This window comes from Loxodonta africana, chromosome 10 (genome assembly GCF_030014295.1).
Source record: "Loxodonta africana isolate mLoxAfr1 chromosome 10, mLoxAfr1.hap2, whole genome shotgun sequence".
Taxonomy (NCBI): domain Eukaryota; kingdom Metazoa; phylum Chordata; class Mammalia; order Proboscidea; family Elephantidae; genus Loxodonta; species Loxodonta africana.
Window position 1 is genome coordinate 89,669,744 of NC_087351.1, and position 21,850 is coordinate 89,691,593.

Sequence of the window (21,850 nt, forward strand, 5' to 3'; positions counted from 1 at the left end):
CAACAGGGCTTGGGACACAATAGGTGCTCAACAAATAATTGTTGTTAATAAAGATGTCAAAAAAGAATGCTCAGAAAAGCCCATCTCAATATCCTTTTGGAGGCATGAGAAATGTTAAGGAGGGCTCAGAGTAAGAACACAAAAAGCATCAGTTCTCTATCACATTACCTGAGTTCGTATTATGTTTCTTGACAATCCACAGGTTGTTGTAGTCCTTGTGCAAATAGGTGGTGACCTAGGGGAAGGGGAAGGTGGGAGGGAGAATATTATAACTATCAGCGCAGCTGGCTGCAGGACAATCAGAAGCAAACCAACATTGCTTAAGCCTCTTTTGGAATCCCCAGCTACCACCCCAAAGGGGCCACCCTTCTCAAAGGGGCTCAGAAGCAGCACTGGGGAGTGAGATTCTCTCTTCCCTTCTGTATCTGGAGGTCTTTCCCCACAAAGCCATTTTGATTGTCTCTTTGTATATTTCTGCATCTTGCTTAAGGGATTCTGAGTTTTCTGCTGGGGTGATGAAAAGCTTCTGGAAATTGGTGGTGGTGTTGGTTGCATAAAATAGTGACTAATTAATGTCCCTGAACTGCACCCTTGAAAATGGTTAAAATGGCAATTTGTTGTTATGCTTTACTAAAAATAATTAAAAAAAAAAAAAACACAGGTAGTCCCCAACTTACAACGGGGTCCCGTTCCAATTCCATTTTAAGTTGGTTCTGACGTGAGTCAAATATCTCATTTTTTTTTCATTATTATTGTCTTTTATTATCAGTATCTTTATAAATCCAATTTTTGTCTTTGGGGGCTGGAAACATTGCATGTAAACTTAGATATATTTGAAGGCATACACATTACTAATGGTAAGATGTACCAAAAAAAAAAAAGACAGCTGTAAGCGTGGTTCATCGCAACCCGAATGTGTTATAAGTTAGAGACTACCTGTATACAAGCTAAAAAGCTTCGGTGGCCATAGAGAAATTAAGTCCACACTCCTGAACAAAAGTGCGATATAACCCATCTAGCTTGGATTTGCTCAAGGATGTTAAGGTTTTGTGGTGTTTACACGCACATTGTGTGTGTGCGTATGTGTACTTTTTTTTTTTTTTGACAAAAGCTATTATTATTATTAAAATTCCTACACCAAAAAAAACTTTTTTTTTTTATTGTGAATATAGTCTGCGGCCCCTTTTTCACACTGAAAGATCTGCTTTTACAATGGACTTTTTATAGGAACATGAGGTTTCTTAGGAACACAGGTATCCTACTGCAGAATGGTGTACAACAAAATATGAGGATACACACTGATCTTCTGGGGTTATGTATCGCTCTTGTTTTATTTTTTTATATTTATCTACATTTATTTTATAAATGTTATGATTTAAAAAAAGAAACCTTGTTGGCACAGTGGTTAAGCACTCAGCAGCTAACTGAAAGGTCAATGGTTCGAATCCACCAGCTGCTCCATGGGAGAAAGGTATGGCAGTCTGCTTCCATAAACCCTACGCCTTGGAAACCCTATGGGGCAGTTCTACTCTGTCCTATAGAGTCGCTGTGAGTCAGAATTGACTCAATAGCAATTAGTTTGGGTTATACTTCAAAAAATATGTGAAAATAGAGACCTAGAGACACTGATGAGACATTAAACTGTAGGCCAGTGAGGGAGAGCGCTAGAGGTTAATTAGTCAAGTCCCCTTATTGTACGGACAAGGGAACAGGCTGAGAAAGGCTAAGTGATTCAACGACAAAACCAGACACTTGTGTCCCTTGGCTCAACATACTCTCTCTATACTACCATCACAGCTTCATGTCTCCACACATAGGCTAAAAGTGTGTAACACTAAGACTGCCTCAATAGGATCTTTCAGAATGTAGCCTTTCTCTCCCTTTCCACAGTATAGAAGATCCTGGCCACCACATCTGTAACCTTACTATCTTCCACACGACACCTGTGGCGAAGTGTCACCACAGAATTGCTAACAGTGGTTTTCCACCTGCCTGTAGATTTGAATCATCCGGAGAGCTCAAAACCAAAATAAAAATGCACGTTGCATGCACCATCCTAGATATTGAATCAGAATCTCTGTGGTGGAGTCCTGGCATAAGAATTTTTTGTGTGTGTGCTTTAAGTGAAAGTTTACAGTTCAAGTTAGTTTGTCATACAAAAATTTACACACACATTGTTATGTGACCCTAGTTGCTCTCCCTATAATGTGACAGCACACTCCTCCTTTCTACCCTGTATTTCCCATGTCCATTCAACCAGCTCCTATCCCTTTCTGCCTTCTCATCTTACTTCTGGACATGAGCTGCCCATTTAGCCTCATGTATCTACTTGAACTAAGAAGCACACTCTCCATGAGTGTCATTTAATGTCTTATGCTCCAGTCTAATCTTTGTCTGAAGAGTTGGCTTCAGGAATGGTTTTAGTTCTGGGTTAATAGTAAGTCTGGGGCCATGTCTTCAGGGGTCCCTCCAGTCTTAGTCAGACCATTGAGCCTGCTCTATACTAGAATTTGAGTTCTGCATTCCACTTTTCTCCTGCTCCCTCAGGGACTCCCTGTTGTGTTCCCTGTCAGGGCGGTCATTGGTGGTAGCCAGGCACCATCTAGTTCTTCCGGTCTCAGGCTGATGGAGTCTCTGGTTTATGCGGTCCTTTTGTCTTTTAGGCTCATATTTTCCTTGTGTCTTCGGTGTCCTTCATTCTCCTTTGCTCTGGTTAGGACCAACTGATGTATCTTAGATGGCCGCTTGCTAGCTTTTAAGGCCCCAGACGCCACTTACCAAAGTGAGATGCAGAACATTTTCTTAATAAACTTTGTCATGCCAATTGACCTAGATGTCCCCTGAAACCATGGTCCCCAGACCCTTGTCCCTGCTACTCTGTCCCTCGAAGTGTTTGGTCATATTCAGGAAACTTCTTAGCTTTTGGTTTAGTTCAGTTATGCTGACTTCTCCTGTGTTATGTGTTGTCCTTCCCTTCCCCTAAGATAACTCCTGTCAACTACCTAGTTAGCTAATACCCCTCTCCCTCCCTGCCCACCCTTGTAACCATCAAAGAATGTTTTCTTCTGTGTTTAAACCTTTTCTTGAGTTCTCGTAATAGCGGTCTCATACAATATTTGTCCTTTTGCAACTGGCTAATTTCACTCAGCATAATGCTTTCCAGATTCATCCATGTTATGAGATGTTTCAAGGATTCATTGTTCTTTATTGTTATGTAGTATTCCATTGTGTAAATATACCATAATTTGTTTACCCATTCATTTGTTGATGGGCACCTAGGTTGTTTCCACCTTTTTGCTATTGTGAACGGTGCTGCAATGAACATGGGTGTGCCTATACCTATTTGTGTGAGGGCTCTTATTTCTCTAGGATATATTTCAAGGAGTGGGATTGCTGGCTCGTGTGGTACTTCTATTTCTAGCTTTTTAAGGAAGTGCCAAATTGATTTCTACAGTGACTGTACCATTTTACATTCCCACCAGCAATATATAAGTGTTCCAGTCTCACCACAACCTCTCCAACATTTTTTATTTTATTTTTTGGATTAATGCCACCCTTGTTGGGGTGAGATGATACCTCATTGTAGTTTTGATTAGCATTTCTCTAATGCTTAATGATCATGAGCATTTCCTCATGTATCTGTTGGCAGCCTAAATGTCTTCTTTGGCGAAGTGCCTGTTCATATTCTTTGCCCATTTTATAACTGGGTTATTTGTCTTTTTGTTGTTGAGGTTTTGCAGTATCTTGTAGATAGAGATTAGATACTGATTGGATTTGTTGTAGCCAAAAATTTCTTCCCAGTCTGTAGGTAATCTTTTTACTCTTTTGGTGAAGTCTTTGGATGAGCGTTAAGTGTTTGATTTTTAGGAGCTCCCAGTTATCTAGTTTCTCTTCTGGTATTTGTGCATTATTAGTAATATTTTGCATTCTGTTTATGCCATGTATTAGGGCTCCTAGTATTGTCTCTATTTTTTCTTCCATGATTTTTAACATTTTAGATTTTACATTTAGGTCTTTGATCCATTTTGAGTTAGTTTTTGTGTATGGTGTGAGGTATGGGTCTTGTTTCATTTTTTTGCAGATGGATATCCATTTATTCCAGCACCATTTGTTAAAGAGACTGTCTTTTCCCCAATTAACGGACTTCGGGCCTTTGTTAAATATTAGCTGCTCATAGGTGGATGAATTTACATCTGAACTCTCAATTCTGTTCCTTTGGTCTATGTAGCTGTTGTTGTACCAGTACCAGGCTCTTCTGACTACCATGGTGGTATAAATAAAAAAAATTTTTATTTTATTTTATTTTTTTATTTATAATATAGTAGGTTCTAAAGTCAGGTAGTGTGAGGCCTCTGACTTTGTTCTTCTTCAATAATGCTTTACTTATTCTGGCATCAGAATATTTAAAAGCTCTCCAGGAGATTCTAAAATCCAGCCAGGGCTGAGAACCACGGCACTAGTGGTAAGTGAAGAATCAAGGATGAGAAACTGATACTAAAACCCGATACCCTGGGTGAATTTTCTTTTTTCTTTCTCTGTTTCTTTTTTAAGTAGATGTTATTTCTTAAAGCAGTTTAAGGTTTACAGAAAAATTATGCAGAACATAGAAAGTTCCCATATACCGTCTCTGCCCAACACAGTGTCTAGGTTAACTTCCTGGTAATAAAAAGAAGTAATAATAAAGCATTTTGAGAAGCAAAACTTTTTTGCAAAGTGAAGAAATTAGTCATTTCGCACAAAGAGACGCTTTAATTGCAGACTTCTCAAAATAGCAGCCTACCCTGTATGTACTTCCTCATCTCCTGGTTCCTCCTTAAGTCACTGCACATGAGACTTCTGCCCTTCCCCCTCCACCGAAACTATCCTCATCAGAGTTACAAAGCCTCCTATTTTGCCAAGCTTAAAGGCTTCATTCTCAATCCTTGTCTTCTCTGAAATCTTTGCACAGCTTGTCGCTGCTGACACTGTCTCCTCCTTCCAGAGACCTTCTCTTCCCTTATACTTTCCCTCCAGTTCTCCTTTGACCCCTCTGGCCACTCCTTCCTTTTCAGCCTCTTCTACTGGCTCTGCTCTGAGCACCTTTACACATTGCCTTAAGTGTTGCTGTTCCCCAGGGTTCCTTCACTGGTCCTCCTCCCTCTGCACACCCTTTACAGGCAAGGCCACCCATTTTTTTGTGTCTCTAACACCCATATGCTACACACTCAAATCTCTCTCCTGAGACAAGCCCCAGACCTAAAATACATAAAGGAAAACGCTTCCTTTCCATCTCCAAAGCCATTCCTCCTCCTCTAGTTCTGACTATGGTGAGAGCGCATTATTGCACACATACCCTGACATCCCAGTGACAGAGCTGGACATAGCTCGTCCCTGAAAGGCATCAGTTAGTTGGTCCCGACATTCCACCTGTGACGCATTCTCACATTGACATGCTCACCTCAATCCCCGTGGTCTTTGCCTCTGTTCAGGTCCTCACCATCTTTTGCTATGATTATTGCAACAGCCTCCTAACTGGTTCCTTGACTCCAGTCCACCCTCCTTTAAATCCATCCCCATGCTCCTACTGGAGTTATCTTTCTGAAATAGAGATCTAATCACATCTTGTCATCACTTAATAACTTTCATTGGCTCCCCAATGTCTATAGAACAAAGTCAAGTTTACCATAACCTTAAAGCCCCTCCACAATCTGGCCCCACCAACCTCTCCAACATCTTCCTTTTCTCTCTCAGGCACCTTCTACCATAGCCACACCTAACACTCCTTAACATGGACACAGGGTCATTCATTCAGTCAGATAATACTTGTAACTAACCCTCATATATGCACTTTACATGTATTATCTCAGTCAATCCTCACAACCCAATGTGGAAAGAGGTGCTTTTTATTTTCCCCAATTTAAAGATAAGGGAACTGAAACACAGAAAGGTTAAGTAACTTTTCCAAAGTCATGCTCTAGTAGAATCAGTTTTTGGGATTATCTAGTCTGGTTCCTGGGTCTGTGCTCAAAACTACACATTACTGATAATCCACAATGTGCCAGGCACTTGACTAGGCATTTGAGCCTTCCAGGAGTTAACAGTCAAGTAGCAGAGACAGGAGGAGTGTGAAAAGGGTTACCACATAGGTATGCAGAGGGTGCTGAGAAAGCCTCTCATTAGAGGGGCATCTGACCCAGTACTGGGTGGGGTGGGGTTATGGTGGTTAAGCTGGAGGTAGCCCAAAGGAAGCGGAGAGGAGCAGGAGGAGAAAGAGGTTCCAAGCAGGGGAACTGGTTTGGGCAAAGGACTGGAGGCAAGAAAGAGAATGGCACCTTCAGTCAGAACAAATAGCTTAGTGTTGCTGCAATACAAGTGCACAAGAGGCTCACTGACCTGCTGCTGGCGGGCGCCAATGCCCTCGGGGTAGAGGTGCCTGTGGGAATGGAGGTAGCCGCTGGCCATCCGGAGGTTCTTCACCGTAATCACAGAGCCATAGGCCAGGTCTGAGAGGAAGGCAAGCAGTGGAAGGAATGAGCTGATAAAGTGCTAGAGTCTGCCCCTGTCTTGGGGGGGTCTGTGTCCACCTGATACAGTGCTAGAGTCTGCCCCTGTCTGGGGAGGTTGAGCCCAGGACTGCCTAAAGCCAATGCACAGTTGCCTTCTTACTCCAGTGGAGTCAACTCAAGACTGAGTTACTATAGGGTCTCACCTGTGTCCTCCCTGCCTCTATCTCCTGAGGACTTCAGAAGCAGCTGAGTGTTAAAAAAAAAAAAAAAGACCAGACTTACTGGTCTGACAGAGACTGGGGAAACCCTTTAAGCTCAGTAATAAAGGCACCCCTGAGGTTCACCCTTCAGTCAAAGATTAGACAGGCCCATAAAACAAAACGAGACTAAAGGAGCACATCAGCCGAGGGGCAAGGACTTGAAGTCAGGAGGGGACAGGAAAGCTGATAATAGGGAACCCAAGACTGAGAAGGGAGAGTGTTGACATGTCGTGGTGTTGGTAACCAGTGTCATAAAACAATGTGTATATTAACTGTTTAATGAGAAGCTAGTTTGTTCTGTAAACCTTCATTTAAAGTACGATTAAAAAACAAAAAATGAGACTTAATGGGCACACCAGGGCAAGGACAAGAAGGCAGGAGGGGATGGGAAAGTTGATAATAGGGAAACCAATGTCAAGAAGGGGAGAGTGTTGACATGTCTCAGGGTTAGCAACCAATGCCACAAAACACTATGTGTATTACTAGTTAAATGAGAAACTAATTTGCTCTGTAAACCTTCATCCAAAGCACAATATAAAAATAAATAAATAAAATGCTAAGTTGATTGCATTTAAAAGTTAAAAAAAAAAAAAAAAGCTGGATTTAACAGCATGATTACCCTTGTTTGCAATAGCAAAAGCTTAGAAGCAACTTGTCCTTCACTCAAGGTCTGTACCTCTGTTCAGTGGAATAAAGAAAGAAGCACTCTGTGTCTTCATCTGGAATGCTCTCTAGATATAAGGTTATGATAGACTTTTAAGACAGACTTTCACTAAATATCCTTTTGTGCCTTTGAATCTAGTAACTGCTGAAAGTAACTATTCAATAGTGGGGGTTTTGTTTTGCTGTTTTTCCTCCGACTCTAAATTGAGAACAAAAAACAGAATAAACAGCTTGTCCAGGAGCATCCCCTCCTACAGGCCCTGGGTCACACTGAGAAGCCTTTTTTCCTTATTACTGTTCCTCTTCTCCATCCCATGTAATCTGGCTGCCCCCACCCTTCACCACTCTACTTAAACAGGGTCTCTCCCTCTACCAGTGATGGACTACTCCTGCCCTCCTTTGCTCATTGATTCAATCTACAGAATATATCGATTACACAGTGGATCCAGAGGTGGAGGAGGCTTGCTGCAGCCCTAGAAGACCATTGTCTGGAGGAAGGTGGCTTTACACACTGGGAGTGCAGGACAATGGACAAGTGCTCCAGCAGAGGTATGACAATGTGTGACAAGGTGGGAGCCCAAAGTAGGGTAGGACAAATTCCATCCCAGGGAAGAAGAAGAGAACAACTTGATGAAAGAGATTTTAGCTGAACTGTGCCTTTTATTTATTTTCTTTTTCTTTTTTTACCGTACTTTAGATGAAGGTTTACAGAGCAAATTAGTTTCTCATTAAACTATTAATACATAAACTGTTTTGTGACATTGGTTGCCAATCCCACGACATGTCTACACTCTCCCCTTCTAAACCTTGAGTTCCCCATTACCAGCTTTCCTGTTCCCTCCTGCCTTCTTGTCCTTGCCTCCGGGCTGGTGTGCCCATTTACTCTTTTTGTTTTATGGGCCTGTCTAATCTTCGGCTGAAGGGTGAACCTCAGGAGTGACTTCATTACTGAGTTAAAAGGGTGTCCGGGGGCCATACTCTTGGTGTTTCTCCAGTCTGTCAGGCCAATAAGTCTGGTCTTTTTTTGTGAGTTAGAAGTTTGTTCTACATTTTTCTCCAGCTCTGTCCAAGACCCTTTATTGTGATCCCTGTCAGAGCAGTCAGTGGTGGTAGCCAGACACCATCTAGTTGTGCTGGACTCAATCTGGTAGAGTCTGTGGTAGTTGTGGTCCGTTAGTCCTTTAGACTAATCTTGCCTTTGTGTCTTTGGTTTTCTTCATTCTCCCTTTGAGCTGGGACTTTTAAATAATGAGTAGGAATTTGCTAAGCCCCATAGTTCCATTTTTCTAAGTTCTCATGCAGGCCAACATCTGCAGCTCTGGATACTGCTAACCATCTTTACTTCTGGAAATGTTCTTTCTCCTTCTCTGGGTCCTTCCTTCCCTACTTCCTCTTTCCCATGCATTCGCCAGTGATCTATCTCAGCCCTGTTCTCCTTTCTACGGTTCCCTTACAGATCACAGCCACTGCCACAGCATCATTTATCCCTTTACTGGGCTGACTCCTCCTCTGAAAGTATCATCAGCTCCAAGCCCACTGGCTCCACTGCACAATTTCCCCAAGCACCTCCAAGTCGACCCCTCTAATGTGGACCTCTCTAATGTGGAACTCAATATCTGCCCTTCCAAACCAGCTTTTTCTCCTGCCTTTCCTGTTTCTCATTCTTTCCACAGTCTTGGAGGGGCCACTGCATTCTAGGCACTGAGCAAGGCACTGGAGAGATAAAATAAGAAAGACGCAGTCTTTGCCTCAAGGAAATAATCACCTAGGTTCAAATCCTCAGTGACATCTCTTCCCTCTCTATGTCCAGTCTCCCTTGTATATGCTCATTTGCCTTACTCCTGAGGCTGCTACCACCATGCCCAGCTCAAGTTCCTGCAGTAGCTTCCCAGAGGATCGCCCTGCCTCCAATCCCATCATGTACTCTGCCACCAGAGTCATCTCTCTACGGCACAGCCTTCCTGGCCTCCTCCCTGCTCAGAGACCTCCACTGGGTCTCCACAGCCTGTTTAATGAACTCAAACACATCATACTCATGTTTCAAGTCCTTGTAATCTGGACTTTCTATCTTTTCAACCTTATTTCCAATACTCTTCCGCGTATAACATGCGCCTTGAGCTTTGCTCCATCTTCAGCTTTGATCATGCCATCCCTCCTGCCTGATGCATTCTCTCCTCCCTCTCCACCTGTTGAAATCTACACATTTTTCTAGGGCCCAAATCTGAGGCAACTTACTCCATATACTTCCTACACCCTCCAGCCCCCTGCAGAAGTGATCTCTTGTATCCTTCAATCACCATAGCTCTGTGCTCCTTCTTTATGTACTTAATACATGGTCACGGTGTGTGCAGACTCTCTATACCAGACTCTATGCTCTGGAGGGCATCCATTCCTGCAGCATCCAACGTGGCTAACACTTGCTCAATTACTGTCCATGAACAAATGAATGGATGTGAGTCACAGAATGCCATTGTGGAATCTCCCACTGGCCCTGGAGAGTCTTGTTCTGTCACCACATTCTTCCTGGCTGGCCTCCCCACAGAGCTGGCTTTGATGCTCTCCTAGATGTAACGAAGTTATTCCTCAGGCTCAAAGACCTTGCTGCTCAGGACGCATTCCTCTGCATTTCATTTGTCCTGATTCACTCTCCTGAGTACCTCTACCAGACCTAACTGGGTCTTTCTCACACTTTGTCATCTATAGGCTAAAATAACTCAAGCTATCATACATGTCCTTGCGAATTCAACTCCCAGGAAAACTTTCTGCTCTCCCACCTTTGTAAAGGCCCAGGGACACTCACGTTCAGGAATGGAAGCATTGTGAAGGTTGTTCCCTGAAAGTCGGGCCTGGAAGGCAGAACTAAAGAAGCCATCACCAGGACCACTGTAGAGAAAGGAAGAGCAGAAGACATGTTCGTGGAATGAAAACTGTGGTTTCCCAGGAGCCATGGGAATAGCTTTGTTCAGTTAGTATAAAAGAAGTACGATTGAATTGGTAGTGTGGCATAGAGGGACAGATATGGGTGATGCAACTGGGGAAGTTAGGGTCCGAATCCCAACTCCACTACTTACTTGTGACCTTAGGCAAGATATCTAACATTTTTAAGCCTCAGCTGCTTATAAAGTGGGAATATAAGAAAATCAAAAGAACTCATAAATGATTATGATTAAATGAGATAATATACACAAATGCTGAACATAGTTCCTGACACTTGGTAGACAGACATTAAATGGAAGCTGGTTCTGTTGCTGTTATTGTTATGATTATCACCATTCCCACTGCACACCCTTGCGGCTGCCCATTCCTGCTAACCAAGGGACTTTGTTCAGGGACAAAGGGTAGTTGGCTATTAGGAAATTCTCTTCTTTCAGGTTAGGGTGCTGACCTTTCTGAGCCCTTGGGATAGTCACAGGATAGAAAATAGGAGCCAAGAAACAGAACAAACCCCTGGGTACCCCCTCCTACCATCCCAACCACAGACCGGAAATCACACAGTCCATCCATGGGCTTGGAGACAAGAGGCAGGCCAGAGGTGAACGGCCAGAAAGGCTCTGGCTGTACCTTTTATTCAGCACTATGAAGTGAACAGCAAAAATGGCCATGTAGAGAGCCAGGGGCAGCACTATGAGGCACAGGATGCGAGCAATCAGGTGTTTTCCCATAGTCACCTGCAAAGAGAGGCCAGCATGGGATGGTAGGCATTGCGGTTTTATTATTCCTCATACCATACATGTGCATTATATAAATTTATATATGATGTATAAATCATAATGGTAAAAAACAGAAAAAAAGAATGGCCCACAGGAAAGAAGAATACGTGGAAACCCTATGGGCTTCCACAATACCCACACCCCAAGCACTACAGGGGGTTAAACATAGGCTAGCCCTTTGCTGCCCACCCCCCCGCCCCCGTGCCCTACATCTGGGACCCAGAACTGTCACTGCAGCATAAAGGGCCGGCTGCATCTTTGGCATCTTCACTCACCATCCCCTCTACATTCCAGCCACACTGAGCCCCTTGCACTTACTTTCCCTGATGCTTCCTGCAACAGTACCAGCCCCACATATCACATGCTAACGTCTCCTTACTTCAGTCCTCTGCTTCCTCCCAAAGGCCTTCCTGGGTTGTACAAGACTGGGCTAGTGCTCCTTTTCTATGCTCACATAGTACTTACTAGCTGGACTGTAATTACCTGTTATGTCTCTCTTCGTTGTCTCTAGGAGTCAAGAATCATGTCTTACTCATGTGTCTCACACTTGGTGGGTGGTCTCTACAGATTTTTCTTAAATAAATAAATGAACTTGTTGGGAGTTTAGTTCAGAGGCACAGTTAGCCTAACTTAGGTTTGAATCCTAGATCTACCCCTTACTATCTGTATGACCTTGGGAAAGCTATGACCTCTCTAGGTCTGTTTCCTCATTTGTAAAAGGAGGGTACTATTTACCTGCCTGATAGGGTTGCTAAGAGGAGTAAATGAGATAACGAAGGTAAAGCATTTTGCATAGTGCCTGGCAGAGAATCAGTCCTTAATAAATAATAATATTGTAATAAACCCTAAGGGTCCTTCCTGGCCTCCAAACATGGAGATCCCCGGGTCAGGAAAAGGAAAAATATGCGTTCAGAAAGTCACTTCACCCATTTCACCTATGGTCCCATGTGGTCAGTGTCTGCCACATATTTGGCCTGAGCTCAGCTGGACAGAATCCCCTGGCTGAGTAGTTTGTAGAGTATTTAAGACATCACAGAAACAAACGCCAAAAGAGAACTCCAAGGATGTTAGTCCATCCTCTCTCTCCCTGTATGCCTCTCCAACCTATTGACTGTGGCCCACTCTCAACAGAGGGAAGCTGGATCCAGCCTGCCTCTGGCCCAGAACACAGTCCCTCTGCCTCCTGCAGCAGAGGCAGAGAGAAAGGCCAATGGCTCCTGCTAAGCAATATCGGGGAGCAAAGACATTTCTAAAAGCACTTGGGTTCTCACCAATGAAAGACTGAGGTCTCCGAACAGGTGCCAAAGGTCTGAAATGGTGTTCAATCCTACTTGCAGGATGATAAAGAGGCCAACAAACTTGACCCCTAGAGCACCAGCGAGACTAATGCCAGTCAGGCTGAGCCAGAACCACCAGGAAGCAGAGAAGGGCCTGAAAACCAACAAGACACAGTTCAGTTTGGCAGCTGGAACCAGATGCGAAAGCAAGAGCAACAGTGGGAAAGGGCAGGGGGTTCTCGGACTCAGAAAGGCTAAGCTGTGCCCTCTACCTTGGGGGTTCCAAAGAGCACGTGTCTGTGAAACCCCTCTATGTGGGCATGAGTAGGAAATTTTTCTGGGGAGAAGGCCCATAGCTTTCCTAGCTACATGCAGGGCTTAAAGGTAAGCAAGAGGCTCATTCTTTAGTAGCAACCAATCAAGTGGGAGTAAAAGGAAATTCCAGAGAAGCCCACTGGATTTAGTAAGCCCTCTCATTTGTGTCACCTCCAGACCTTGTAAAAGGCAACATTCATTGAGTGCTTACTTACTACGTGTCAGGCACCGGTCCAAGTACTTTAGACATATTAACCCTTTTAATCTTCACTACAACTCATGAGGTCAATCCTACTGTTACCTTCTTTTTACATGTGAACAAAGTGAGGTACAGAGAGGTTAAGTGACACAGCAAGTGGAGCATGGTTCTAACCCTGACAGTAAGGTTCCAAGGTTAGTGATCCTAACCATTTTTCCACACTAGTAATTCCTCATACGCTGCACTGCAAGTTTCTGAGTATTGGCTGCCTCTTCTTCCAAGAGTAAATGTTCTTTAACAGCAAAGACCTACGCCCCTCTGTACCTCTAGCTCCTGGCACGGTACTTGACACATAGTACATATTCATGAAATGGTAGATAAAGTGAACATGGTAGAAATAGAAGATTATCCAAAGTTAATGTGGGCTGGTTGTCACTGGATCAGATTTGATTTGCATAATGTAGCTTAATGAACTCTTTCCAGAGTCAGAACAAGGTACCTTCTGGAAAAGCCCAGGGGAGGCCAGCTCTCTTGGTTTGAATGGAGTGAAGCATGATATGGAAAAGATTATTCTCGAGGAAGAGGAAGCCATCCAGATCAGCTTTAGAACTGACCAGGACCTGAAGGAATCCTCTTGACTGGTGTGTAGACCACTCAAGCCAAACTTTATATACATTATTCCCACTATTAGGTCAGGAATGCCTGCAACCATTCAGGCCAGGGTGACAAATAGTTCCCAGGCAGCATCTATCCTAGTGCCTTCTCCTCTAGGATGGAGAATGTGAAGGATAAAGTCATTCTGAGACCTCTTAACCAGTAGCGGTGCAAGGGGGTGGCTTGTGAGATGGCTGGGTGAGGGAGAGGGCATTAGGCCCCTTCTGTAATATCCATGAACCCCTAACCAAATCTACTCCCTCATTTTATAATAATAGTATTCTTGGAAAAAAGGACAGTTGACATTTTCTCAGTTTTATGCAAAGCAAAAATAAAAGCATCTACAGAGAAGTTCCTATTTTTATTATAAAAAATGGTCAATCTAAGTTAAAAAAAAAAGTATGCTTTCCTGTAAACTCAGCTTCAAGAGAATTTCTCGAGGAACCCACCCTAGCCCTGGCCATTATAGAAATTCTAGAGCTGCCACAGCTTCTGATACCCCCCTTCCCAAAGATGGTGTTTCTGACCTGTCTGTGCAGGAGTTGTACTTGACCATGCTCAGCATGGCAGCCATGATGAAGAACATCAGGATGGGGTCAAGGAGGATGTACTGAGACAGAGTGAGGCATCCTGTGTCTGCAAAACATAGCTCACTGGTCAAAAAGCAGAGTCGGAGTTGGGGCCCACTGAGAACCAAACACCCCAAGAGTAGGGAACAGTCCCCCCTTTGCAAGTAAGCATTCGGGCAGTCGAGCCTAGGTGAGCCACTGAGTCATCCATCACTGAATCATCAGGGTGGCAGAAGGTCACAGTTTTGGTATACTAAAAGTCCAATGACAAGAAACAGCCTCTCACCCCAGCTCCAGGTCCTTGACCCAAGTGAAGACCATGTTATGCACTGAGACAGAGCAGTCCTGAGACCAGGGCTCTTCCTCATTTCCATGATCAAAATGGCAGTTCTGTCACCCTGCTGATGTAGCCACAAACGACCTACACTGATAGAGTCTTACTTACCATTTTATATAATGTCTCTGTTGACCACTGATTCTCCATACAGCTGCCATGGCGGTGGCATTTTTTGTTTGTTTGTTTGATTTGGTTTTTTAACTTAAATCTTCTTATGTTGTGTCCCAGGTAAAACCCTCCAATGCCTTCCCACCTCATTTAGTGTGAAAAACTCTTCATGGTGGTCTCCAAGGCATGTATGGTCTTTCCTCTGTCTATACAACTTCATCTCCCACTACTCTCTACCTCACTCACTCCACTCTACCTATATTGACCTTCTTGCTGTTCCTTGAATACACTGAGTGCTGCCTTGAACCAGGACCACTGCACTTGCTATTCCCTCTGCCCAGAACACTCTTCCCACAGATCTCTGCATGGATTGATCCTTGCAGGTCTCTGATCAAAACAACCTCCCTAGGGAGATCTTCACTGACCACCTTACCCCAAATAGTATCAGTTGTCATAACTCTATTGCTTACCCTGCTTTATTTTTCACATTGCACTTACTACTTAAGATATTCTATTACAGACTTATTAATTTACTTGCTTTATTGTCTAACTCACTAGAAGGTAAGCTCCAGTGACAGCAGAATGTCTCATCAGTTATAAGGAGGCCCAAGAAAGTGACCTGGCACAGAGTAGGTACTAGATAAACAGTTGTTGAATGAATAAATGACTGAATGAATGAATAACTGAAAAGAAAAATTCAAATACCAGGAAAAACCCATCAGTCTTGTATACAGAGGCCCTACAATCTTGTGAAATAGATATCAAAACAAAGCCCAAACCACCCCCAAAATACCCACCTAAATTGATCTGGACTTCTTTAAATGGTAAGCTCCGTGAGGTCATAAATTCACTCATAAGAACAAGGCTAGCAATAGGATCAACTTCCACGGTCAACTCTCATTTATCCATGTGAGGGTTATCCACAGCAAAAATTCACACTGCCATTTTGCTATCCCCTGTCATCCAGCTACTTCTGGGGCATGTGCCCTTGCATTCAGTTGAAACGAGTTTAGGAAATGCAAACTAATCTTAATATTAGCCTAACAGTGGCAGTATTAGAATTCGAAACCTCCTTCAAACACACATACAAATATGTCTTATTATGTATTCTAAATTCAAATATAGATACCTTGAAGATTATCTATTCCTTGGAATCAACCATGCCAACTCTCACCTCCAATACTATAAAGGCTTGTTATATATGTGTGTGTGTATATATATGTATGTATGTATTAGCGAATAACATGAGTTTTGTATGCACCTTACACAATTTTAAACTTAATTAAGAATTTGACCCATACATATGAACCTTAAACATACTGATTTCCAGCTACATTAATAATGTGGCAGCCAATTTCCCAAGAAACATGGTATAAGACAACTCACCAAAGGTGAGGAGGGCAGCAGTGAGCAGTGCTGCTGGAAGAGACTTGGATACCTCCAGCACAGTGAGGTAGGCAAAGGGAATCAGCCAAGAACCCAGGAATGCACAGAACTGGAGAAGGAAAAGAGAAGCAGTCAAATAACAGCTATGCTAAGCATCAGGGATCTGTGTGACTTTAAGATAAAGGATCTTGACAACTTTGGCTACCCAAAATTATCTGAAATATCTATAAATAAGAAAGAGGTGGTATAACAGTGAAGAGGAAACCTGAGCAACACACGTTTTCACTGAGCACCAACTTGTGCACGGATATGAAATCAACAAATTTCAGCAGGCACTGTCAATATATAAGATGCTGGGAAAGTGTGGGAGATGGCACAGTGGTTTTAAGTGGGGGACTCCAGAGTTGGCCTGCCCCATCACTGTTAGCTGTGACCCTGAGAAAGTCACATCTCTGTCTCTCTGCCTCTCCATCTGTACAACGTGAAAAATAGGAGTTCCTACCTCACAGGGTTTACTCTTTAAATGAAATAAAGTTCTATTAGCACACAGAAAGTGCTCAGGAAGTCAGCTTCTGTGTGAAGCTGTGGTTACAAGCTGAGAAAGACCTCTCTGAAAGTGTCTCCATGGTTTCGAGAATTCCAGTGTTATTTCTGCAATTTCCTTCCTGACTCTTTCCTTCAATGACACCAGAAAACTACTCTTTAATCCACAGGAAGAATTCTAGTTTTGGTAAAAAAGACTGCTTGACACTTAAGTATCTAAAAGGTTGTGTGATTTTTAGTTTTGTCTTTTTATCATCAGCCCTCTCTCATTCCAGAGGGGCGGTTCAAGCCCACCCAGAGATGCCCTGAAAGGCAGGCCTAGCGATCTGCTTCTGAAAGATCACAGCCTTGAAAACCCTATGGAGCAGTTCTACTCTGCACACATGGGGTCGCCACAAGTTGGAATCCACTTGAGGGTAACTAACAACAACAACTCTCCATCTACCACACTGCCCATCAAAAGTAAATGGACCAAAAAATGTAAATAGGGAAGCCCAGGGGAATGGGACATTCTCACATTCGGGTTGTCACTTTTTGTCAAGCAGAAAGCAATGTGTCTAATGTGAAAGGGAATGAGGCCATTATATTTGGCTCAATTTTCGTAGCAAGTCCACAGTGAGTCTGACCTATATCCCATTATGTATGCCATGTGGTGTTCAACAGCATTAGGAAGACACAGACTCACTTAACAATGTGAACTTGAGGCCAGGGGACCCTTCTTGTTTAATGTGACATGATATGACCATGCAAATCATCCAATGATTAGCCCAAATAAGCACACAGCCATTTATCTAAGTGCTATGAGGTCCTCAAGGGAAGGGGACTTGTAAATGCAAACTGCTCTGAGAGCTCCATGTTCGAGGTCAGTTTCTACAGGCTTCATTTAGCTACAGGTACAGGCACCCAGAGAGCTGGGTGTTCAGGCTTTGCCATGCTCCATTAAGACTGGTGCTGGGAATCAAGACACAGAGGGACCAGGACAGATATGTGGCTTCCCTTAAATCAGGTCGAAAACCCCGTGTGTGTACCTGAAAACTTGATGGGGAAAGAAGTAGGAACCTCATGGCAGAAGTATGAGAATGCTGAAATCTTAAGAAAGGGCCCTAAGAGACAGGCAATACTCCAGCAGCTATGGTCACAGAGAGGAGGAATGTATTATTTGCCAATATTCTGAGGCCAATGTCAAGGCTGCAGGAGATGCCTGGCTGCCTAGATCCAGGCTGCTCTCCAACCCGATGTCTGCCACACGTGGGAAGGTTAACAGGTGGGAGCCAGGTGTGCTTGCTCCTATCTAGGTTATCTCTGTATTATTTGTGGCTTTCCCTTTCTCTCTTCCCCACCCCAGTTCTGAATCCCTACATCACAGGATGTCAGTCCAATCAATCCATCTCCCACCGTCCCCCGACCCCACCCCTGCCAAAGTCCCTTATCTACACCTGCCACCACTCCAGGGCTTCCACCTATAACATTTCTGACTGACTGTAGTTCCAGGGTTCAGTCTATACCAAGTCAGGAAGCCTTACTCCTCTCATTCCCATGTAGCTGTGATGCTCATATTTGTCCCCAGGCTTCTGGAACAAAAAGGTACCATCATATCCACTCAGGTAGCCAGCAAGACCTATCAGCATCTGAGGAGAGGAGAACACACAAAAAGATAAAAGACATTTGGGAGAACATTTATCTGTCCCCTCAACGTCCCTCCAGCTGCACCCACAGACATTGGCTTCCCTTGACAACTGGCCACAGGAGTTGCCAATGTGACATTTCCTCCTGCAGCTGTTACACAGCAAAGAATCTTTTGTTTGCTGAGCTCACTGCAGAAACAAATCCTCTCTGTATTATGGCCAAGTCCCTGGGAACGGTGCAGATTAGAAAGAGAAAAATGCAATTTGAAGGGCAGAGCCAAAGAGGGGCTCCCTCATTCAGCCTTTTCGGATTTGCTGTGAAATAAAACACTACAGCTCCTAATGGAGGCCTTGGGCAGAGGCTGACACAGGCACTAATCCATGGGCCTCGCCTGGCCCGTTCCTGGGAGATTGGCCCACCAAAAGAAAAATGAGGTTCCAAATCAGGACGGGGAGGGAGAAAAGCGGGCAAGGAGCTGCACATCAGGAATAGAGAGAAGGAAAAAAAGGAGAAAGAAAAATGCAGAAATGGATACGTTTTCCCAGAAGGAAAAGAGGAGAAAAGTCCCAGGGGAAAAACCGCCAAAAGGCCAGAGACTGGTTTCTTCTATTTCCAATATTCCAAAGGAAGGCAACTTTGACACTTCCCAAGCCAGAACAAATCAACTATAAACTGAGACTCTGAGTCATGAGCCCGTCAAAATGTTTGAGAGGATGAGTCTCTCCACTTCTATCTTTCCTTGGCTCTCAACGTTGTAAAATTCTCTTTTTCACACTGAAAAGCAGCTAGAGTATGAAAGCTGTTAGCAAATACCAACCAGCTGTGACAAACCCAGGCTGCTCCAGCCTGACCCTTGTGCTCCAGTCAGCCTGTGTGGAGGGACAGACACACTGGCTGTGTGCGGAAAAGGCCCTCCTGGCGACACCGCTGGGGGCGGGGCTTGGATTTGGACCACTAACCAGTTTGCTTTTTTTCTCAAGTAGTTCCACACAGTCACTCTCTATAGTCTCAGTTCAAGGTACAGAAGTCAAAGTTCAGCAGTACAGGATTATAAAGCCTTGGTTTTTGTTGTTGTTTTTAAAAAAGAGAAATTCGAGGGGCCAGAAGTTCATTTAATAAAATAAAACTAAGGTAATATAACTATAAGGTATTGAAAAGACAGGTCCATCAAAATACATAACCAAAAAAACCAAACCAGTTGCTGTCACGTCGATTCCAACTCATAGCGACCCTACAGGACAGAGCAGAACTGCCCCATAGAGTTTCCGAGAGTGCCTGGTGAATTCAAACTGCAGACCTTTTGGTTAGCAGCCATAGCACTTAACCACCATACCACCAGGGTTTCCTCAAAATACCTAGATGAACTAAACTAACAAGGAATATCAGACGGATGACCCTCCTAACCAGCAACCTCGGAGGACAAGCCTGCCTGGCACTGGAGGGAAGAAAAGCACAAGTGGTTTGAGTCTCAGCACCTCACACACTAGCTATCTAATTGTGGACAATACTCAGTATCTCTGAGCTATATAGGCAATAAAACCTTCCTTGCAAGACCAGACTTGCTGGTCTGACAGAGACTGTAGAAACCTCAAGAATATGGCCCCCAGACACCCTTTTAACTCAGTACTGAAGTCACTGCTGAGGTTTACCCTTCAGCCAAAGATCAGACAGGTCTATAGGGCAAACAATAACACATGTGAGGAATGCGCTTCGTAGATCAATCATGTATCCAAGACTAAATGCGCACACCAGCCCAAAACCAAAGATGAGAAGGCAGGAAGGAACAGGAAAAGTGGACGAGTAGAAACAAGGAACCCCAGGTGGAGAAGGAGAAAGTGTTGACACATTGCGGGGTTGAGAACTAATGTTACAAAACATTTTGTGCATTAATTGTTTAACGAGAAACTAATTTGGTCTGTAAACTTTCACCTAAAGCACAATTAAAAAAAAAAAAAAATCCTTCCTTGCAGGAACTATGAGGATTGGAGGTGACGCTATAAGAAAAGCACCCAGCATTGTACCAGGAACTTAACAGGCACTGAAAAATCAGTCCCTCTAGTTTCCCTTAACATTAAAAGTAGCCCTGAGCTGATTTCCTAACAACTCATTCAAATCAATACGAAAAAGATGAACAACCTATTAGAAAAATGGGCAAATTCAGAGAAAATAAATGACTCATAAACATAGGAAAAAATGTTCAGCCTAACTTAAAGACATGTAAATGAGTGATATACCAATTTTACTCTCAAATTGACAAAATTTTTAAAGTACGAGCATACCAACGTTGACAATGGTCGGGAAACAAGCACCCTCATTCACCATTGGTGGGACTATATACTGTTACACAAAATTTTCAAGGAAACTTGGCAGTATCTAACACGATTTTAACTGTACATACCCTTTGACTGTTCATTTCGGCTGCTGGGAGTCTTTCAGATATACCTATGCAACCATGCAAAGATACATGTACTGTACAAGGATGTTCACAGCAATAGCTTTTGTAATGGCTAAAGACTGGAATGACATAAATGCCCACCAACTACAGAGGAAAAAAAGAATTTATGGCATATCTATATACAACTGGAGCCCTGGTGGTACAGTGATTAAAGTGCTCGGCTGTGAACCAAAAGGTGGGCGGTTCAAACCCATCGGGCGCTCCACTGGAGACAGATGTGGCAGCCTGCTTGTGTAAATATTTACAGCCTTGGAAACCTTTTGGGGCAGTTCTACTCTGTCCTATAGGGTTGCTATGAGTCAGAATCGACTTGACAGCAGTGGGTTTGGTTTTTTGGTTTTACATGCAGATAGTCCCCTACTTACGACGTATTCAGGTTATGACAAACCATGTTTACAACCATCCTTTTTTTTTTTATGATTTGTTTATTAAAATCTATCTGTAAGTTTATACGTATGTTCCCAAGCCCCAAAGACCAATAAAGATCAAATTTATTAAAGATACTGATAATAAAAGGCAATAATAATAAAAAAAAAAAAAAAAGATACTCAATTTATGACGAGTCATTGAAACGGAACCCAGTCGTAAGTCAGAGACTACCTGTAACGGATTAAGCAGTTGTCATCAGGTCGATTCCAACTGATGGCAATCTCATGCATGTCAGAATAAATCTGTACTCCATAGGGTTTTCAATGGTTGATTTTTTTTTTTTTATTAACTTTTATTGAGCTTCAAGTGAACGTTTACAAATCAAGTCAGACTGTCACATATAAGTTTATATACACCTTACTCCGTACTCCCACTTGCTCTCCCCCTAATGAGTCAGCCCTTCCAGTCTCTCCTTTTGTGACAATTTTGCCAGCTTCCAACTCTCTCTATCCTCCCATCCCCCCTCCAGACAGGAGATGCCAACACAGTCTCAAGTGTCCACCTGATATCATTAGCTCACTCTTCATCAGCATCTCTCTCCCACCCACTGTCCAGTCCCTTTCATGTCTGATGAGTTGTCTTCGGGGATGGTTCCTGTCCTGTGCCAACAGAAGGTTTGGGGACCATGACCGCCGGGAGTCCTCCAGTCTCAGTCAGACCATTAAGTATGGTCTTTCTGTGAGAATTTGGGGTCTGCATCCCACTGTTCTCCTGCTCCCTCAGGGGTTCTCTGTTGTGCTCCCTGCCAGGGCAGTCATCGGTTGTGGCCGGGCACCATCTAGTTCTTCTGGTCTCAGGATGATGTAGGTCTCTAGTTCATGTGGCCCTTTCTGT

At 43.5% G+C, this 21,850-nt stretch overlaps 1 protein-coding gene across 3 annotated transcripts in view; it reads right to left on the bottom strand.

Moving 5' to 3' along the window:
• POMT2 (protein O-mannosyltransferase 2) overlaps positions 1–21,850 on the bottom strand; it is a 59,395-nt gene that overhangs the window by 20,005 nt on the left and 17,540 nt on the right. Inside the window, exons 3-10 of one of the 3 annotated variants that reach the window (XM_003408790.4) lie at positions 18,030–18,134; positions 15,964–16,072; positions 14,091–14,199; positions 12,390–12,549; positions 10,970–11,076; positions 10,209–10,291; positions 6,373–6,482; positions 169–235 (exon numbers count right to left, since the gene is read on the bottom strand). In XM_003408790.4, the coding sequence (XP_003408838.3) occupies positions 169–235; positions 6,373–6,482; positions 10,209–10,291; positions 10,970–11,076; positions 12,390–12,549; positions 14,091–14,199; positions 15,964–16,072; positions 18,030–18,134 (850 nt within the window). The remainder of the gene's footprint in view (positions 1–168; positions 236–6,372; positions 6,483–10,208; positions 10,292–10,969; positions 11,077–12,389; positions 12,550–14,090; positions 14,200–15,963; positions 16,073–18,029; positions 18,135–21,850) is intronic. The other 2 variants (XM_010588770.3, XM_023546412.2) reach the window with 2 other exon arrangements.